The sequence below is a fragment of the Nanorana parkeri genome, unplaced genomic scaffold (assembly GCF_000935625.1).
Source record: "Nanorana parkeri isolate BGI_ZX_2015 unplaced genomic scaffold, ASM93562v1 scaffold459, whole genome shotgun sequence".
Taxonomy (NCBI): Eukaryota; Metazoa; Chordata; class Amphibia; order Anura; family Dicroglossidae; genus Nanorana; species Nanorana parkeri.
Genome location: NW_017306727.1, coordinates 192885 through 211717, shown reverse-complemented (window position 1 = coordinate 211717; position 18833 = coordinate 192885). Strand labels below are relative to the sequence as shown.

The window sequence follows — 18833 nt, the reverse complement described above, 5'->3', positions numbered from 1 at the left end:
GAGTTTAGGTGTGTTCCTTCTTGGTACCTCCTTATCCGCACCAAGGCCATACGGGGACCTGTGCAACCTTGATGGAAAAGCTTTTTACAATTTCGCTATTTATAGCCATCTTTCTAAAGAAGTGGCCTTTACTGTGAAACGCGTAGCAATACTTTCTCCAAACTTTGTCAAGCAATTCCAACAGTCTATCCTAAGGAGACTAAGAAGTCCTATGGCATCCATCTGAGATAAAAATGTGATATGTGCTTGACAATAAATATGAGAAAGTGGGGTCTAGAATTTACTCCCTTGTGTATTTTTAAATGTATGCATTACAATTGTGGAATATTACCTTTTTTAAACATGATTAAATAAAGCTATAATTTTGTATTATACATGCATAGTTTGAGGTACCTTTTAAAAGTCTGCATTCTTTTAACATAATTAAGTGGTTTCTTAGTAAAACAACATTGTATCAGTGGGTAAGGCCTGAAAGGATGTAATTTTTGCACTCCACTTTCTGAAGTTAAAAATAGATTGGCACATATTGGCAATATGTGTTTACTGTTTTTTTTTCTTTTCATTGATGCATGGCAGGTATACCTTATTGGCTGCTGGAGTATCAAACTGATTTAGCACACTTCTAATATAGTAAGCAAGAGGCATGTATGGGGAGATGGCAAGAATGGTTTATCCTGGATATTCATCTTAAAATAAGATGGATGGTTTACCTTCATGAACTGTATTTAGATGCACAATAGCCAAAAATATATACAGACTTTGAAAGGGTTAGGCCACCTGAAACTATTTCATTTTTGGGTGAATCCTTTATTGTAACTCGCACATTAGCTGTTACCTATTTCCAATATGAACCACCTTCCAGTTCACAGTCTATAGATTAATGTTTCTCTGCACAATGTTAATCTACACCTTCCCTTTGACAGATAGAAACCCATACTGTGTAGACTGGACGGGTCTCTCTTAAGTCTTCCATACACAAAAGGCATTGCAGCCTGAATGTGGGAGTGTGTTGTTTAATACTGCATTTGTTAGGTACAATTACATTAATATAAAATTACATTTCTTAAAGTATATTTTATTTTTTTCAGTCTACTGTATGATAAAAAAAATTAGATCAGGTTATTTTTATTTAAACAGTGCACTAAAAAAAAGCCATTTCTGTCCTTTTAAAATGTAGTAATTTTAGGTTGGCAAATTAGTCATATGGTTATAGTCAATTTACCAATGCATATTATTGCTGCTTCATTTGGCTTGGGCATCTAGGCAATTATGACCCCTGGTCACTAAATTGTTCAGCCAGCCTTGTAAATAAAATAGTTTGTGGATATAATGTTATAACCTTATATGCTTTATTTTGTAGTTATGATTTGTGCCTTTCCGAGAGACAGTTATGACCCAGGGTATGAACTGTCCATTCATGTCATACAGCTATGTATATAATAAAACTGTATAAAAGCAATGTAAAGTCGCAGTCAAAATACAACAGGGCTTGAGTTTGAGAGTGCTGGAGTTAGGTGAGCAGGCACACGATTCCACTCATTCCTCTAGGGTTTTGTGACCTCTACTTGTGTATCTCCGGTTGGGATATAAACTGTGACATACATTGCAGCCACCTTTCCTGCCAGAGGCATATGAACAGACCTCAGACAGTCACACTCAGTTCTACAAAACAAAGCAGAGAAGAAAAATAAACATTTCAGAATTGCTGCATTTACCAGACTGGCTTTTTGGAGAAGTGCACTTATAGATATTAAACTCCTCAATGCACTCTCCAGCCTATATAAGTGTAATGTGTGTCAGAAACTCTAATGGTTTGAAATACCTGCTCATAGTTGAGCAGTCTGCTGAGAGCAATCACAGCTTGAACTCTAGCTGTACTAAATTTAGATGCTACAGCTCAGTGTATACACCATGGTGAAGAATGATGGCAATCTAAAGGCAGACCTTGGTGCATGCGTTAGCAGACTGCCATTATTGTTTATGACAATTATTGTTCATATTCTGGCACATGCTCTGGGTTTAGCCTTTGAATTTAGATGGCTTTCAGGTTGCGGTGGCTCTGGATAGACTGTGCTGTTGAACCAATCATTAGATTGTAGTCCATCGTGGGAGTGAGCTTGGAGTGGTGTTTTTTTACAACACACACAGGGACCATGGGCAACAAAAGTAGCCACCCTCCAGAAGGAAGGACAGTGTCGGCACCAATTCAGAGATATATTTGAGGATCTGTAGCCAAGTGATACACAAATAAGCTACATATTTGTTAAGTTATAATTATTGTTATTTTACAGGATTTATTTAGCTCCAATAGTTTGTGCAGCGAGGGAGAAAGTACAGTTACAATACAATTTCAGTACAAGAGGGTTAGGGGGGCCCAGCTCTTGAGAGCTTGTGACAGTTACAATCTAGTAGGAGGGGCACTTTTAAGAATTAACTCCTGAGTTTAGTGTAATTTTAAATATTTGTAAAGGTACATGTACTTTGCATTTTCAAGTGATGGCTAAGGTGCAGTTTTCATTCAAGATCCACCCCTAATTTCTTTTAGGAGCATTGATCCTTTTAAATGTTTGATGTGTTGATCTTTGACTGGCTATTTTTTAAGTTATTGAACACTAATACTCTTTGTACCATGTCATAAATCAAGCCCATGGAGCTGACGGCAGATGGCAATACTGATGTTTTTCATGTATTTTTAAGTTGATGTAATTTTGTGATATTTTCTTTCTATACAGATATCTAAAATTGAGAATATCGGCCACCTGGGAGAGTTAAGAGTGTTAAACCTTGCTCGGAATCAGATAACAGAAGTGGAACATTTAAATGGTTTAGACTCTCTGACAGAGCTCAACCTGAGACACAATAACATCAGTCTTGTGGTAAGAGGCATATGTGTTTATGAACTGTCCACCATATTTTCCACATTAATGTTTACATTCTCTTATCAGAAGGGCAATCATTTGTGTAATTATTGTTTCTTAATGCTGCTCTGTTGAGTTTTTTAACTGATGTCCTTTTATAGGGCAAGTGATTCCCTATATAGGAGTCTTAAGTACAGTTCCAAGAAGAGATGTCCTATTGGCATCCGCTTAAAAATCAAATAGCATTGGGAACGGTGATGGTATTCTCTACAATCCATCCCGGTGACCAGACTTTTTAACGGTTTCAATATTTTTAAAAATGCTGTTGGCAGTATCCATTCGTTCTTTCAGCAATTTATTACTTATTTGATTATTCATATTTAATAAGTGTTAACAAACGATTGCATTGTAGATTTCTGCAAAATAATGTCCAATATCTGCTTCCTGTTTCTTTACTTTTAAGACACAGGTATGTTTTTACGCAGCTTCTTTTATTTTTTAGGAAGTAAATAAGGCTCCGTGGTTTACTTTTAGTGAGGTTTTCAAAGGAAAATTTGGTTACTTTTGGATGTTACCTCACAACTCGAATTCTATTCATTATGGTCAAAAACTCAAGCCAAAATATTTCTTCTAGCTATAGAGCAGCATTTCTCTTTTTTTTCCAGTCATGACACCCTTTAAAAGTTTGAAAAATCACACCAGTCTAAAATATAATGGATTTTAAAGGGGAACCCCACGCAAAGCAGTGGCGTTTCCCCTTGACATCAGAGTCCTCAGTCCCCTCTTCACAGAGTTCCCAGTCCCCCTTCTTATCAGAGTCCTATCATCACAAGATTTCTAGGAACCCCTGAGGAAGCCAGAAGGCACCCCAGGGTGCCACCTCACACTGGTTGAGAAAGGCTGCTTTAGAGAGAGTGGAGAATGGTTGTAACTGCTGTCAGGTTTTTGTCCCCACTGAGGGAATTCCTATTCAGGAAGTGATGGAAAGTACACAGACTGCAAAAACACTTTTAAAATAGTTAAGGGTTAGGACTTTTGTCAGAATGTATTTGTTAATTGTCTGATAAATAGAGGGTTTTTTCCCCCCTATTTGCTACCCTCATCCAATTAAAGCTCAGTGGGCAGGCTGATGGCTCCAAAAGGTTTAGTCCCAAAGTGAAAGAAACATATGGAAAAGGATATTGTTGCTTACACCTAAATGTATGCCTGCTGTGGTGCCTGCAGAGCTTTTAATTTTTAAAGTTTAAAATAACTGATGGTTTTGCTATCAGGACCCCAAAATCCTCTGTTGTGGTGCATAAATTACAGTAGGCTTCATGTTTAAAAGTGTATGTAAAAATATTGTCTGTGCCACCCTTAGCACTTGGATACTACCTTTTAAGAAATGGGAGTAAGAAGTTGATTGGCTACTGTATTTCTTTTACATCTATACATTTGGTCCAGCGATATGTGTTGTAAGAACTGTGTGGTCCAGATGCTTCATGCAGTCTTCCAATCAATCTTAACCAGAAATAAAAGATCTGCTATGAGTCCTTTCTTCTGGTTTAAAAGAAACCATTACTTTTGCAGGTCAGTGTAGAAGCTATGATTACAAGGATGAATTACTGGTGTTTTACCACATTATGAATTATTGTGCTGCTTAGACTGTGCATGATGAAATAGTTGTAACCCAGCAAAAGTATTGGGCGTGCTTGTGTTATCAAACGACACTCATAAAAAGGGCCATCCCCAGATTAATGCAACATTGACAATTGTGAGCTACAGTTAATGTGGCAAACTGTATAGTTTTGGATAAAGTAACGAAAGGGTAGAACAATTGATAGTTTCAGTGCATATAGATACGCGGTGGACTTTAAGATCAAAAATATTGCTTACAGATGTTTGAGTCTTCTTTGAGAATGCTGTTTAACAGGTTAACATGGATTTCTTGTTTTAATTCTTTAAAGCAACAGTGACTGAAATCTTCACTCACTTAAAGAGCAATCAGTGGTGCTACTATCTGACACTTCAGGTGTGTCGAACACATGGTCCCTTGCTGCAGTGTGTGGTTTCTTCTGTGGGCTGGTATGTCTTTACGGGACACCGTAATGATGTAGCAGCTGGAAGAACAAACCATGGTGCATAGTGGGAAACACACTATCTGAAATATTGAATATCAGCTGCCCCACTAGCTCTTATAGAAAGTGAAGATTTACTTGGCTGCTGACAAGGTTAGTATTAAACTACTTTTACAGGGTGATTTATTTTATTTTTTTATTTTAGCAGTAGGGTTGTCCTAAAGGAAACATGTAGTAATGGATATGGAGGCTGCTATTTTGATCTTTGCTTCTGAAATTGCAATTTGTTTTGCTATCATACTGATCCTTCATTACTTTCTGAGAAAGTGACATAAAATGCACATGGAAAATTTCACTCTGACTTTCCAACCTTCCTGCTTTTGTCTGGGTTATCAGCGGCAGAAAGAAAACTAGTATTCTTAGAAGTAATTGAGCAATGTCAACCCCCCATTTTTTATGTTTTATCATTTTATTTTTTTCTATCAGTAATATCCGTACTGGTACTATGCGTACATAACTACGGACATAAGTTTAGCTATCCCCCTTGCTGCTCCTAAACTTAAAGTAACACTAACTTAAAGTAACACTAACTTAAAGTAACACCCTACAAATTCCTTCTGACCTGTTTCTACTCCTCCTAGTTTCTGGCAGGCCCATGGTTCACAGTGGTTTGGTAGTCACAGCTATAGAAGGTCTATAGGTCTTAGTAAGGCAGAAGTCCTGGCTGGCAGCCTCTACCTGAGCAGCTGGCAGTGTATCCGCCTCATGCATTTATACCCCCGGCACCATGGTGCTGCTGCAAGAAGCACTGGCCCCTTTGTACCCAGATGCAGCCAGAACCTGCTAAAACTAAAGGGTAAATATATCAAAGACACATTGAGTTAAAAAAAAAAAAATTTAATCCATTAAAAACGAGCAGGGTGGTTGGACATGCTAAACATGTAGGGTTCATTTTTAGTACTTGTGTATGAATAAACCAGTTGTATATATGCATGGCATTTAGGATGCACAGTAGTCTTAATTGAGGTCAATGGGAGTGTCCTGCTTGCACTTGGGCTTTCCTTCTAAGATGCTTTGTAACATACTGTACTATGTTTGTGGAATGAGATCAGTTCTTTATTCAGAATTATATTGATTTGTAAACATCAAGCACAGATCTGTCTTTAAAAGTGTAACATTGCATGTTATTTGGCAGGAAGTTCAAATTTTTTTACTCATTCATCTGATTAAGCACCTTCAGGCTGCTTGTTCCTCTAATTCCACACATTTTTGAAAGTTTTCAGCACAAACGGCAAAATAAATCAATCATGCAGTAGTATATGCCTGGAGGTATAGCACATATTTTATCGTATGTGTTCAAAGAAAAGAATAAAACTATGTTTGTTCTGAGATCTAACCCATTTGTAAGGTATACACATATAATTTATCTTTAAAAGCATTGAGCCATTCACATTACTTGCTGCCTCAAATGAGTTTATAATCTAACACGGCCACACAAACCCACTCACGAACACTAGGAAAGTTTTGGGTGAAAACTCTTCTTTTTTCTAATTAAAGATGGGATGGCTAAAACCTCTGTTATGTTTTTTTGCTGTCTAAGTCGCCGCTGTTGAGATTCAACTTCTATATTTGTCCTGGTTACTATTGTCATGGGGCAGAAAGTGATGAAAAATCCAAAATGTTATAATTTGCCTAGAACAGTAAGTAAAAGGAAATTTCCCGCTGGAGACACCTGTCCCAGTGACAGTTGTCTAAGAAGGGAATTCCCCTAATGTAGAAAAAAATGTCTATTCACTCCAGGTTAAAAAAACAGACAGGAGTTTAGCTCTTCCTTACTCTATCCAGAACTAAAGCAAGTTTTGGCTATAATCACACCAAGCAAATGCACCGCTCACCTCCACAGTCCGAGGATCTCATCTGCTTGTTGGGTGCCAGCTCAAGGGGCACTCCACATCCTGTCATGCACTAAATCCAAGTGAAAAAGGAAAGCCGCACTCCAGAAATAAATCTTCCATACACTGTTTAATCCATGAGCATGAATAAGCTGTACACCGTCACACACCTTCACGCTCTCAAGCATTCCACCATTATGGCTTGATCACAGAGCTCATTTATTTTATATTTTATATTTTTATATATATTTATGCTCCGGGATTAAACAGTGTATGGAAGATTTATTTCTGGAGTGTAGCTTTCCCTTTTTCACAAGTTTTTGACATAGATTTAATATAATTAACATCATTGAATATGGGAGAGAGAGACTACTTAGCTTTTTACTTTTCAAATTTAAGATTCAACTTGTTGGGCATATCTCTTCTTTCCTAAATATATAACTATAAATAAACTCCTATGAGCTTTGCAGTCATTATTTTGGTAATAACTGTTAATATTTAAAGTGTGAATTGGTAGCATTTTCTATACTGTAATTTTACAGGTCAGGACATTGCTAAAGATGATATTATTATTATTAATTTGTATTTAATTTCTGACGTTCTCCAATGGCCAGCATTACACTGTCACTTACAAAAAGTGAGTGGTGAGTCTGTGCATTAAATTATTCACACGACAGTGACGCATTGCATGAAATATTGAACAGTTTAGCATATTGCAAATGTTCAAACTAAATTTAGAAATGGTGAGTAACTGTATTTATTTATCAAGATTGTATTATCCACCATCTCCCATTTGAAATTCGCCTAGGCTGTGTTTTGCTAGCTATCTCATAGCACAGACTTGCTTCTGCTCTGCAGATGATCAGCATCCTTGCCACGATGCTGTTAAAATGCTGATTGTGCATGTTGGCTACTGAAAGCAAGGACTTCTCTCCCTCCATCTCTCCTTCCCCCACCCCTCCCACTGCTGATCACCTTGTATGTGCAGCTGCTTCTGCAGAACGGCTTCCTGCACAATAACACTCCCAGTTATCCCCATACGCTCAACAATAATCAATGCTGCATCAGGACCACATCATTTAGCAGAGTGCGCTGTATCAGCTGAGCAGATGTTACTGTGCTACGTCACATAATCTCACTGATGTGTTGAATCTCTGCTTCCTTCTAGAGAGATGTGGATACTTTGCCTAGCCTCCAGCTCCTTTATCTCAGCTTTAACAATATATCAAGGTAAGGATGCTCTAGATTTAAATTTTCACGGCACGCTGCATTGTGTATTCATTTTAACGCTGCAAGCTGTGTGTTCTTAAACATTGTGACAGTGCTGTAATGCTTTTGTAATAACAGGGACATATAGACCTTGCATTGATGTAGAAGATACCTTCACTAAAATGTGAATGGTACATCTACTTTAGCATATGAAGTAGCTGCCACACCCTCGTATCTACAGACCAACTGCAGCTCAGATTAGATAACATTGACGCAAAGAAACTCCTGCCATAGTTTCTCGTATGGGATATTCTTGATTCACTGTGATAAGTGTTAGATGGTCACATGATTGTCTTTGTGTTCTAAGGAATGTATGATGTCAACCAGTCATCTGCAGTATGTTTCATGTAAAACTGCATTCTGTAACGTTCCTGTAGGCCCTGAAAATCCCTTTTTCTTTATTTTTTATTTTTTGCTGCAGGACTCTTAAGCTGACTTGGCTGCAGTGGGCACACTATGCTGCACATTAGTCAAAGGGCATACTTGTAAATGCTGAGCATTGCAACGTGTTCTCTTTATTAATGTAGATTATGGGCTCAATTCACAAAACTAAAACACCAGGATAAGAATCTTTATTTTGAAAAAGTGACAGTAATTTTAAGCTGAGCCCAATGTGATTTAAAAAATCAGTCACATGGCTGATAATAAAAATATGTATTCTTGTGTGAAGCTTCTTGAATTGGACCTATGAGATGCAAAGTTACCAACTGTAGCCAATGGCTTTAGGCTTTACAAAGTTAAGAATAACAGAACAAGGGATTATTTCTGATTTCTTGCTGTAAGATCGCTCTGTACAAATTGTTATATTAAATTATAGCTTAGCCATTAAGCAAACACACTGTCATAAAGAGGAACTATGAATTGTAAAGGTTTTGATTATGTGATTTGTATTATTCATGGAGGGTTTGATACTTTATACCATTTATGAGAAGTGTCTTCCCTGCCCTGTGCTTGCAGATGATGCATGCAGACTCTCTGACTGGTTATGACAGTGACATAATCCTGCAGCAGCTAACCACTTTCCTTCCCATCAGCCACCTGCCAAATTACCACTTGCTGGTCTGTAGTGTCTGCTGTACAAGCATCAGTGCACAGAAGAAGAGAAGCGTGCTTTGTATTCTTTTCTATTGTTATTAATGTAATGTTTAACACTGTACTGTTCACACATTATTTTATTCAGATAGAGCTAAGCACATTTGTGGGCCTTTTAAATGTGGCTCCCCCTGCCACAGATTGTGGTTCTTCCCACCAGTTCATTTGTGCTGTATTGACATATGAGCCGGTGAGAGGAACAACAGAGTGTGGTAGTAGGAGCAGGTATTTTTGTACCTGGAAGTGTTTAATACCTGCAGTGGTCAGGGAGCAGCAAATCAGAAAGGTAAGTATATATGTGCAGCACAGTAGCTTAGTGGTTAGCACTTCTGCCTTGCAGCAGTGGGAGTCTCTGGTTCGTATGCTGATCCAGATACTATCTGCATGGAGTTTGTATGTGCTTCCATGGATTTCCTCTCACACTTTAAAATGTGAGCTTGTAGGTTAATTGGCTCTAATATGTGTATGTATGCATGCGGGATAGGGACTTTAGATTGTAAGCTCCTTCTACACAATCTACACAGCACTTTATGTACTGCACATTCACATGTGCAGTACATGAAGTGCTGTGTAGATTGTAAGCTCTATATAAATACCCGTAAATGATTAGGGCCCATTACACCAGTGGGTGCACGTTATGCACTGTATAACAGACAGCTGCTGGTGTGTATTGTGTAGGGGCAACGCTATGCATTGTTTACAACACATTGCACTGTTTACCTTGTTTTTCTTTTTATTATAACTTTACTGAAATGTCACAAATATTTAATTCAACTCTTTGCACCGCAGTGTGTTGCGCTGCGTAAAGGGCCAGTTCACACCATATGCAGTTGTGATGCAGTCCGTTTATTTCAACTGCTGCAGTTAAAATACATCCCAATGCTTTCCTATGGGCTTTCTTGTGCCTAATTCACACCATTGCAGTCCGTTCAACTGCAGTCAGAAAAAGTACTGCTTGTCCTATTTTACCTGCATCTAACTGCACTAAACGCATCAAAACGCAGTGCAAACGCACTAAAACGCAACGGGCTGCATACTAAACAAAAACAGAATCGATTGTGGCATCATCCAGGGGGGAAAAAACGCATCACAAACAAGTCACAAACGCGTCAAAACGTATCGCAATGCAGCTGCGCAGACGCACGCAGTTGTGATGCAGTTTCTGGGGGGTAAACTAACCCAAAAAATGCAATATGTCCTACTTTTTCAGCACACACCTATGCAGTGCAATAAAACATAAGGACAATTGCAGTGTATATTCTTTGGGACAACATTGGGAAACCTCGTAGTGAGAAGGTCACTTTAAAGTGACAGTAAGCTCAGGAATGAAATCTTAAAAATGGGGAACAAAAGTAGCCACCCTCCAGAAAGGACAGTGTCGGCACAAATTCAGAGATGATTTGGGGATCTACAGTGATACAGTGAAACACAGATAAGATACATTTTTTTAATAGTTAGGGTAGTTTAATGCATTTTTAAGATTTAACTCCTGAGTTTAGTGTCACTTTAAGTATAAATATAAACCATGTTATCACACCTTAGGAAGTGTCATTGTAAGGCTTTATTAATAGCTCTGCATTTCAGGTGCAGCCTACCTGTTCTCAAACTCCACTGGCCTTTTTCACAGTTCCTGCTCTACTCCAGAAACACTCAGCTGCTGTGAGGATCCATGGATTTTAAAAGTCGCAGCCCTTTGTGTGCACAAAATAAGCGCAAGTTTAGAGCCCAACTGAACTTTCAGTGTAAATCAGCTAAATAGATTTAGGTTCCATCAAAACAAAAAGTGTTCAAAGTCTTTCAGTTTTTTTTTCTTTTAAAGACCGCCACATCCTGACTAGAAAAGCCTGTCACCGGCCAAAATGCTACAGAGAAAGACCCTAAGGGTGCCCATACACTGCAAATTTTGGCCAGCTCCTCAAAAACCGGACGAAATCCGCAGTGTGTGTGCTGCTGCTGTTATCCCTCGATCAGCTTCCTTCGTACAATCAAGAGTCGGCAGCCAATTAGTCGCCGCCTCTGTTCGGGTATTCTGACAACAGCTGGTGGGATTCCTTCTTCAACACGCTGGTAGTGTTTATGGGAAAATCTGCTCTATTTTTTTTTCCCTTCAGCTGAATGAAAAAAGTAGAGCAATGTATGGGTGTATGGCCAACCTTACTCTCTCTATGTGGAAGCAGTGGACTCTCTACAGAGATCTGACACTCTCCCTGCTGAGTTAAAGCTAGAACTCTCCAATCAGTCAGAATTGGTGCTGACACTGTCCTTCCTTCTGGAAGGTGGCTACTTTTGTTCCCCATGGTACCTGTGTGTGTTGTAAAGCAGCCACCGCTCCAGGCTCACCCCTGTGATAAACTATAACTTTAATACAAATTGGTAAGCTAAATTTGAGATTGTAGTCCATCACGGAAGTGAGCTTGGAGCGGTGGCTACTTTACAACACACACACAGGGACCATGGGGAGTGAAAGTAGTCACCCTCAAGAAGGAAGGACAGTGTCCGCATGAATTGATTGGAGGATCTACAGCTGAGTGATAAACAAATAAGATACATTTTTTTAAATAGTTGAGGTACTTGAATAGGTTTTTAAGATTTAAAGCCGGAGTTTAGGGTTCCTGTAATCATCTCATAGTCACGTGCATCTGCTTCACCATAGATTAAAGGTTTACTGCAATTAACCTAAGAATATTGTTGGGTATGTGTGAAAGTTTGCCTTCAACTCTTTAGTGTGAAGACTTTTGGAGAAAAGCAGTGAGCAAGTTAAATGAACAGGAGGGAACAGGATTCTGGGAAGCCTAGTTCAAAAGGTACTTTTGTCATGGTTGCATGGATGGGAACTTAAAACGTTTCGTCAGTTTTATAATGTCATTACAGGATGCAGATTAAAATGAATAGGTCACTTCAAAAATTGGCTTGGGTAATGCATGTGTAGGATTTTTTTTTATTCCTCGGTCTGCACACCTGCTGCTACCATTATGAGGGGTCTCTGTCTCCCTGATTATTATTTTTTTTAATCTTGTATTATGTAGAATGCAACAAGTGTAGCTTCAACAGGCAAAGGCACGTGGGAATCGTGTGATCTTGCTGTTGAGGTTTTCACGATATATAAGAACCCATGGGTTGACTTAAAAGAGCCTACTGTTTGGGTAGACTGTGCAGCTTATGTGGACCTCTGGGCCTCATAAGCCATTTATACCATCTATCTGTCTATACACAGTGAGGGCCCAGAAATTGTCCTCTTTGGTGTCTATATGCTCAATTCCACTCAATGTTACTTTGTTTTACTGCATTATACTGATTGAGTCTTAAGGATCTTTGTTTATTTTTTTAAGTGACAGGTATTTTTTAGCTACTGTATTTTTCCATGTATAAGACTATACTTTTTCATAAAAATATTTACCTAAAAATAGAGGGGCGTCTTATACACGGGGGGCCGAGAGGAGAACCGCGGTTGCGAAACTACCGATACCTCTGCAAACTAGCCTAACAAGTGAAACTTCCCATTGCAGAGACAAGCTAACAGGTTTCCTCCAATCACGAGCCTTATGTACCCGACGTCAGCTGATGCTGCGGAGAGCCTGTAGCCAGTGCCCAGATGTAACAGGGAGCGGTAATGTCGGAGCATTCTGAGCCCATAAAATGTCGGAAAACAAAAAAAAAAAATCCCGGTAAATACCAATACCAGGAAGCGGCTGTCTTACTCTGCAAAATTTAAACTAGATGTAATCAGTTATGCAAAAGAGCATGGAAAATATTGATTTCTGAATTTTGGGTAAGAAAAGTGGGGGGCGTCCTATACATGGGGGCGTCTTATAGACGGAAAAATACGGTAAGTCCAAATACATTTTAAATTTAAAATTCGCCACATGGCTGAAAATAAATTATTATCCTTATGCTAAAGCTTTATGGTGTTATGTCTATCTCTGAACTGATGTAACATATCGGGCTCTTCCTGCAACTAAAATATCAGTTATGGGTGGACTGATTGTTAATGAAAATGGTGTTTTTTCTTTTATGGTGACATGCAATTTATTTTAAACATTTTGATCAAGTGAAAGCTAAACTCCCAGCAGAATTGTTTTGGCATTACTCCAAAAGTAATTTTTTTTCAGCAATTTCCATTTATTAAGATCGGTGACTACTATCCCCACTATTCCCATGTTCAGTGGTTCGCCGCATGCCTTCCACTGCACCAGGTGAGAGGCTCCTCAGCCTCCTGCATAGTGCAGCACTGTTAGTTCTTGTGCCGAGCAGCCATTCAAAATATGGCTGGCATTAAGTGTCAGCTTGAGGTAGGGTAGGCTGGGGGTATGGTCGTATGGGAGCTCCATCAATACATGCATCGCTTACAGCTCCCTCGCATGACCGGCGTGACTTAACACTCTGGATCCCGACACCTCTACAGGGAGTGCAAGGGACCTGAACAAGCAATGCACCAATGGATGGAGGTGTGTGTGAGAATGTCTGTGAGTGTGTGAGATTGTGTCTGTCAGTGTTTTAATCGCAAAATACCACACAATTGCACCTACTATTCATTCTGGTGCAGTCGGAGCATTGCGTTGCCATTCATTTGAATGGCACCCCAAACACACCTCCCGCCCACACTTGGGTCACAACTTAATGACCAAGGACAAATGTGGGTCCTGAGGTTACACAGGTTGAGAACCACTGCTGTAAGTGATTGGAATACAATGCAAATGAGCACCTAGACTCACTGGATGTAGCTCTTCTCACAGCTGCCCACATTCCTACCCATTGAGAACTATAATTCTTTTGCATTATAGTGGTGGTTGTTTTAGTGGCACTGCACGATGAGCAGAGGTGACGGTGCCACTTGCTTCAATTCTCTCCTGGGTGTCCAAGCATAGCTGAGCTCTATGAATGGAAATAATGAAGTCAGGGGTTAATAATAATAATGAAATAATGAAGTCAGGGGAATTCAGCTTTAACTATTTGAGAATACTCATCCGGAATAAGCGCTAGTCATCTTCACCCTGAGGCTTTGCATTTTAGCTGCTAAATATAGTTGTGTGTGTGTGTGTGTGTGTGTGCGTGCGTGCGTGTGTGTGTGTGCGTGTGTGATGGCTCATGCTGTGTTTCCTAATATAGAGGGAGAAATACACAGAGTCTTACAAAGTATGGATTACTATTCTCCTGCACAGTGTATGAACATGTTCTTCTGCAAGATAAAAATGCAGTCAACTCGTCCACACTATCGGTACTTTTTTTACAGAACTGGAATTGCTTTAGACTGCTTGTTCTGCTCTTCTGTAACTGAGATAATGTCAGTGTGTTGAGGCTAATGTATTCATTGCAGGGTGCATCTGTCATTCTGGTGGCCATTTGCACACAGTGTGCCAAGTAATGCAAAGTGTGGCATCAGATAGCCTCATTGTGCATTGTCTGGTGCATGAGTACAGGCCCTAACATTGATTTGCTCCGTGACATGTCACTATGCAATTTGTAAACAGTCTGTCTTTAATATCTGCTGACTTATATTGTATTTTATGTTTGCAGAATCAGTGACATCCTGTGCCTTGCTGACTCAACTTCGCTTTCAGAAGTCACACTTGATGGCAACCCTATAGCTCAAGAGTCATGGTACAGACAAACCATTCTGGGGTACATGCTGCAGCTGAGACAGCTGGACATGAAGAGAATCACGGTAAACGGAGAGCCTTAAAGTAATACTGTTGAAAAAAAAAAGCTGCCTGTAAAAGAACAGTAATAATACTTACCTGTCCCATAGCCTGCGTCTCTGATCTTGCAGAGCTGCAGCTTCTAGATGAATGTTTTGCATCCAACAGTTCTATGTGCCTTGGATGCCTGTGTCTGTCACTGGAGTGCTTTTGTTCCACATGCCAGCCACTACATCATTAATGTGTCCCCTTGATGGAGTCACTTTAAATGAGCAATGGGAAGACTACAAGCCTCCTTTATAAACTGTATTCAAGTAAGATCACTAGCTGTGTATTGCCAAGCAGGTTAGCAGAAAACATCTTGGCATTGTTCTCAACAAGTTCTTTTTATAGTGCTGGCACAGCAAATGGCTGTTTATGAGTAAAGCACCATTGCTTTTAAATGCAATAAGATCCTGTAAATGAAAGGAAGAAAATTAGATTTCCTGCACATTTTTAACAAATCACTGTAATGACATTGTACATGACATGTGTAATAAACATGCAATAGTCTTAAAGGAAAGCTGTACTGAGTGAAATATGCAATTTCTGATTTCTTTCTCACAATCTTACTTTCCTGGCTATCTTTGGCTTCAGTACTTTCTAAATTACTGACCCAGAACAAGCAAGAAGCAACTGAAATCAGAACGCCTCCTCCTATTTTGGGTCAGAAACTCAAAAATTATTACATTCAATTAGCATATTCAGATGTGGAGGTCAGCCGTGGCATCCTACATATAGTATATTTGGAAAGAAAAAAAAATCAAGGAAACTGGACTTGCTGTATTTTTCTTAAAGAGGTTTCACTGGTCATTCAACTAGCTTTCTGAATTTAGAATGGAATTGTCTTCAAGAAAAATACAGCAAGTCCAGTTGCCTTGATTTATTTTTTTACAGCTATACCATGACCTGGATGCATGAGAACCTTCACAGACATCCTAAATACAGGTGAAACTCGAATAATTAGAATATCGTGCAAAAGTAATTGCAGTAAGTGCTGCAAAAGGGGCCCAAACCAAGTACTGAGTACATATGCATGCTTGTACTTTTCAGAGGTCCGATATTGTTCTATGTACAATCCTTGTTTTATTGATTGCATGTAATAATCTACTTTTTTGAGGTTGTGGATTTGGGGTTCTTGGTGTTTTCATGAGCTGTAAGCCATGATCATCACAATTATGACAAATCACGGCTTGAACTATCTTGCTTTGCATGTAATGGGTCTATCTCATATATTAGTTTCACCTTTTTAAGTTGCATTAGTGAAATAAATTAACTTTGCACAATATTCTAATTATTCGAGTTTCACCTGTATACTCTCAGTGCATGTCCCCTATAATCTATTCCTTATTGGCCTCAGCAGATACAGTGTGTTGGACCTGTTCATGAAGACGGTGGGGTTGATTTACTAAAAGTAGAACAAAATTAATGTTCACCTAGCTTGGTGACTGAGGTGAAGCTAAGTGAAATTTCCCAATCATGTGCAAGGTAAATAACAAAACAGGATTTTTGCTGACACATGATTGAATAATTGAAGTCAGCTCAATTTATCCTGATTTACTAAGCTAAGTGAAAATTCTCTTTTCAAAGTAAAAAAATTAAACTATTTGCAAATTGTTAATGAATAATGTGAAGCTACACTAACTTCACTCTTGTTCAAACAAAAATCCTGTTTTATTTATTATTATAATTTTTTTTGTTTGCATATTGGATATTCTTTGCAAAGTGAATTTTCATGAAACTGCATTTCATTTACAAAACATGGCAGATATTCAGTTTGCAATGTAAACACGCTCTATTTCTTCTTAGTAAATCAACCCCAGTGCATATTCTCATTTGTTTTGTTATTGAGAAAATTGGTGAAATTATTGGTAAACAAAGGACAGAAGGCAACATAGGAAAAAAAAAGTATAAACTGTATTAACATGGTTGTCAATGAAAGTAAGGTGCTGCTAGAAAAACAGTTTAATATACAGCAGTGATATAATATAAAAATAGGTGTCAGCGCCACACACCACTGGGCATAATCTGATTTACAAGAATAGTTGTCAATCACTTAAACAATAACAGATCTGATGTTTGGCCATGTTGTGGTTATTACTTTCAATCCTTTTAACCCCTTATATATTCTTCAACAGATTACTATTTTTTTGTTGCAAAAGGGTTCTGTAAGAGAGCTCTTTCTCCTTCAGTACTATAACTAGTAGACTAGTACATCCATACAACCCTTAATTAGATAGTTCCGACAATTTAAATGAACTAGACACATCCTCATTTTCTGATTTAGCTGTCCACATTACCAAGGTTTGAACTGATAGTATATTATAAGTTTGCCCATGAAATGTCTCCTTGTCAACCTATTCCATGCATGTATTTTACTGATCAACAGGTCGGTATTCATTTTCAAAACCATAAATGGAAAGGACTTTTGTACATTAACGTGTATATCAAGCCAAAACTTTTTTTTTTTTTTATAGAGAGGGTTAGAACCTTTGTCCAGTGATGTCTGAGAGTCTGTTGAATATATTTCTCCACTTCCTATCCTGGTGATAAAATTGTTTTATTCAAAACTTCATTTAAAGTTCTAGCTAGAATTACAATTGAATGTGTATATCCCACTCCTTGCCTGTGGCTCATTCAGAGCATCTCCTACACAAGTCCTGGTCTCTGGTTTCTGTGGGTTAGGGCACACCGTTGCCTCTGAGCAACATGTCCTGTCTGTGTATTTGTTAAAATGTTGCATTTAATTGTTGTTAGTGCTAAAAATAATAACAATAAGAAAGACATTCAACTATTGTAAGATAGTGATGATTTTTTTTTTCCAAGGGAAATTTTAAATGTATGATGAAACTCCTTCTTCATTTCATTTTCTTATGAGGACAATTGAACTTCACTTTGCCATATATTACATGCGTTCTCACTAGAGCTGCAGCTAACGATTATTTTCAAAATCGATTAGTTAGTCGATTATTAAGTTTGACTAATCGGTTAATCGGATAAAAAAATTAAAAATAAAATACATTTTAAAAAATGGCTCCAGTGATGGGACTACTAGTTTGTATTGAGATTGCAGTCCATCACAGTAGCAAGCTTGGAGCCGTGGAAGTAAAAAAAAAAGAAAAGAAAAAAAGTGTGGTGTGCAATATAGTGAAATGAAAAGTGTAAAATTATATAGCAATGAATGCAGAATGGCACCGGCTATAGAGGACTACAAAATCCAGCAATAGTACATTATACAGTACAATGCAGAATACCGCCAGCTATAGAGGGATACAACAATCCCAGCAATAGTACATTATAGCTGGCGGTTTTCTGCATTGCACTGTATAATGTACTATTGCTGGGTTTTGTAGTCCTCTATAGCTGGTAGTATTCTGCATTGCACTGTATAATGTACTATTGCTAGGTGTTGTAGTCCTCTATAGCTGGTGGTATTCTGCATTGCACCACTGTATAATGTATTATTGCTGGGATTTGTTGTATTCCTCTATAGCTGGTGGTATTCGGCATTGCGTTGTATAATGTAATTTTGCTGGGATTTGTAGTCCTCTATAGCTGGTGGTATTCGGCATTGTGTTGTATAATGTAGTTTTGCTGGGTGTTGTAGTCCTCTCTAGTGAGTGGTATTCGGCATTGCGTTGTATAATGTAGTTTTGCTGGGTGTTGTAGTCCTCCTATAGCGAGTGGTATTCGGCATTGCGTTGTATAATGTTGTATAATGTAGTTTTGCTAGGTGTTGTAGTCCTCTATAGCTGGTGGTATTCTGCATTGCGTTATCTAATGTATTATTCCTTGATTTGTATACAGCGCAATGCAGAATATCACCAGCTATAGAGGAGTACAACAAATCCCAGCAATACATTATACATACAGTGTAAAATGTATTGCTGGGATTTGTGTTCCTATGTATAATATAGAGCTCAATGTACCATCAGCTATAGAGGAATACAAATCCCAGCAATACATTATAGAGCACCATGTGGGGGGGGG

The 18833-nt window shown here is 38.5% G+C and overlaps 1 protein-coding gene across 1 annotated transcript in view; it reads left to right on the top strand.

Moving 5' to 3' along the window:
• The window catches only part of LRRC49 (leucine rich repeat containing 49), a 96235-nt gene that overhangs the window by 23643 nt on the left and 53759 nt on the right, over positions 1 to 18833 (top strand). The window contains exons 8-10 of the mRNA XM_018560495.1: positions 2733 to 2876; positions 7976 to 8037; positions 14683 to 14830. Coding sequence (XP_018415997.1) covers positions 2733 to 2876; positions 7976 to 8037; positions 14683 to 14830 — 354 coding nt within the window. The remainder of the gene's footprint in view (positions 1 to 2732; positions 2877 to 7975; positions 8038 to 14682; positions 14831 to 18833) is intronic.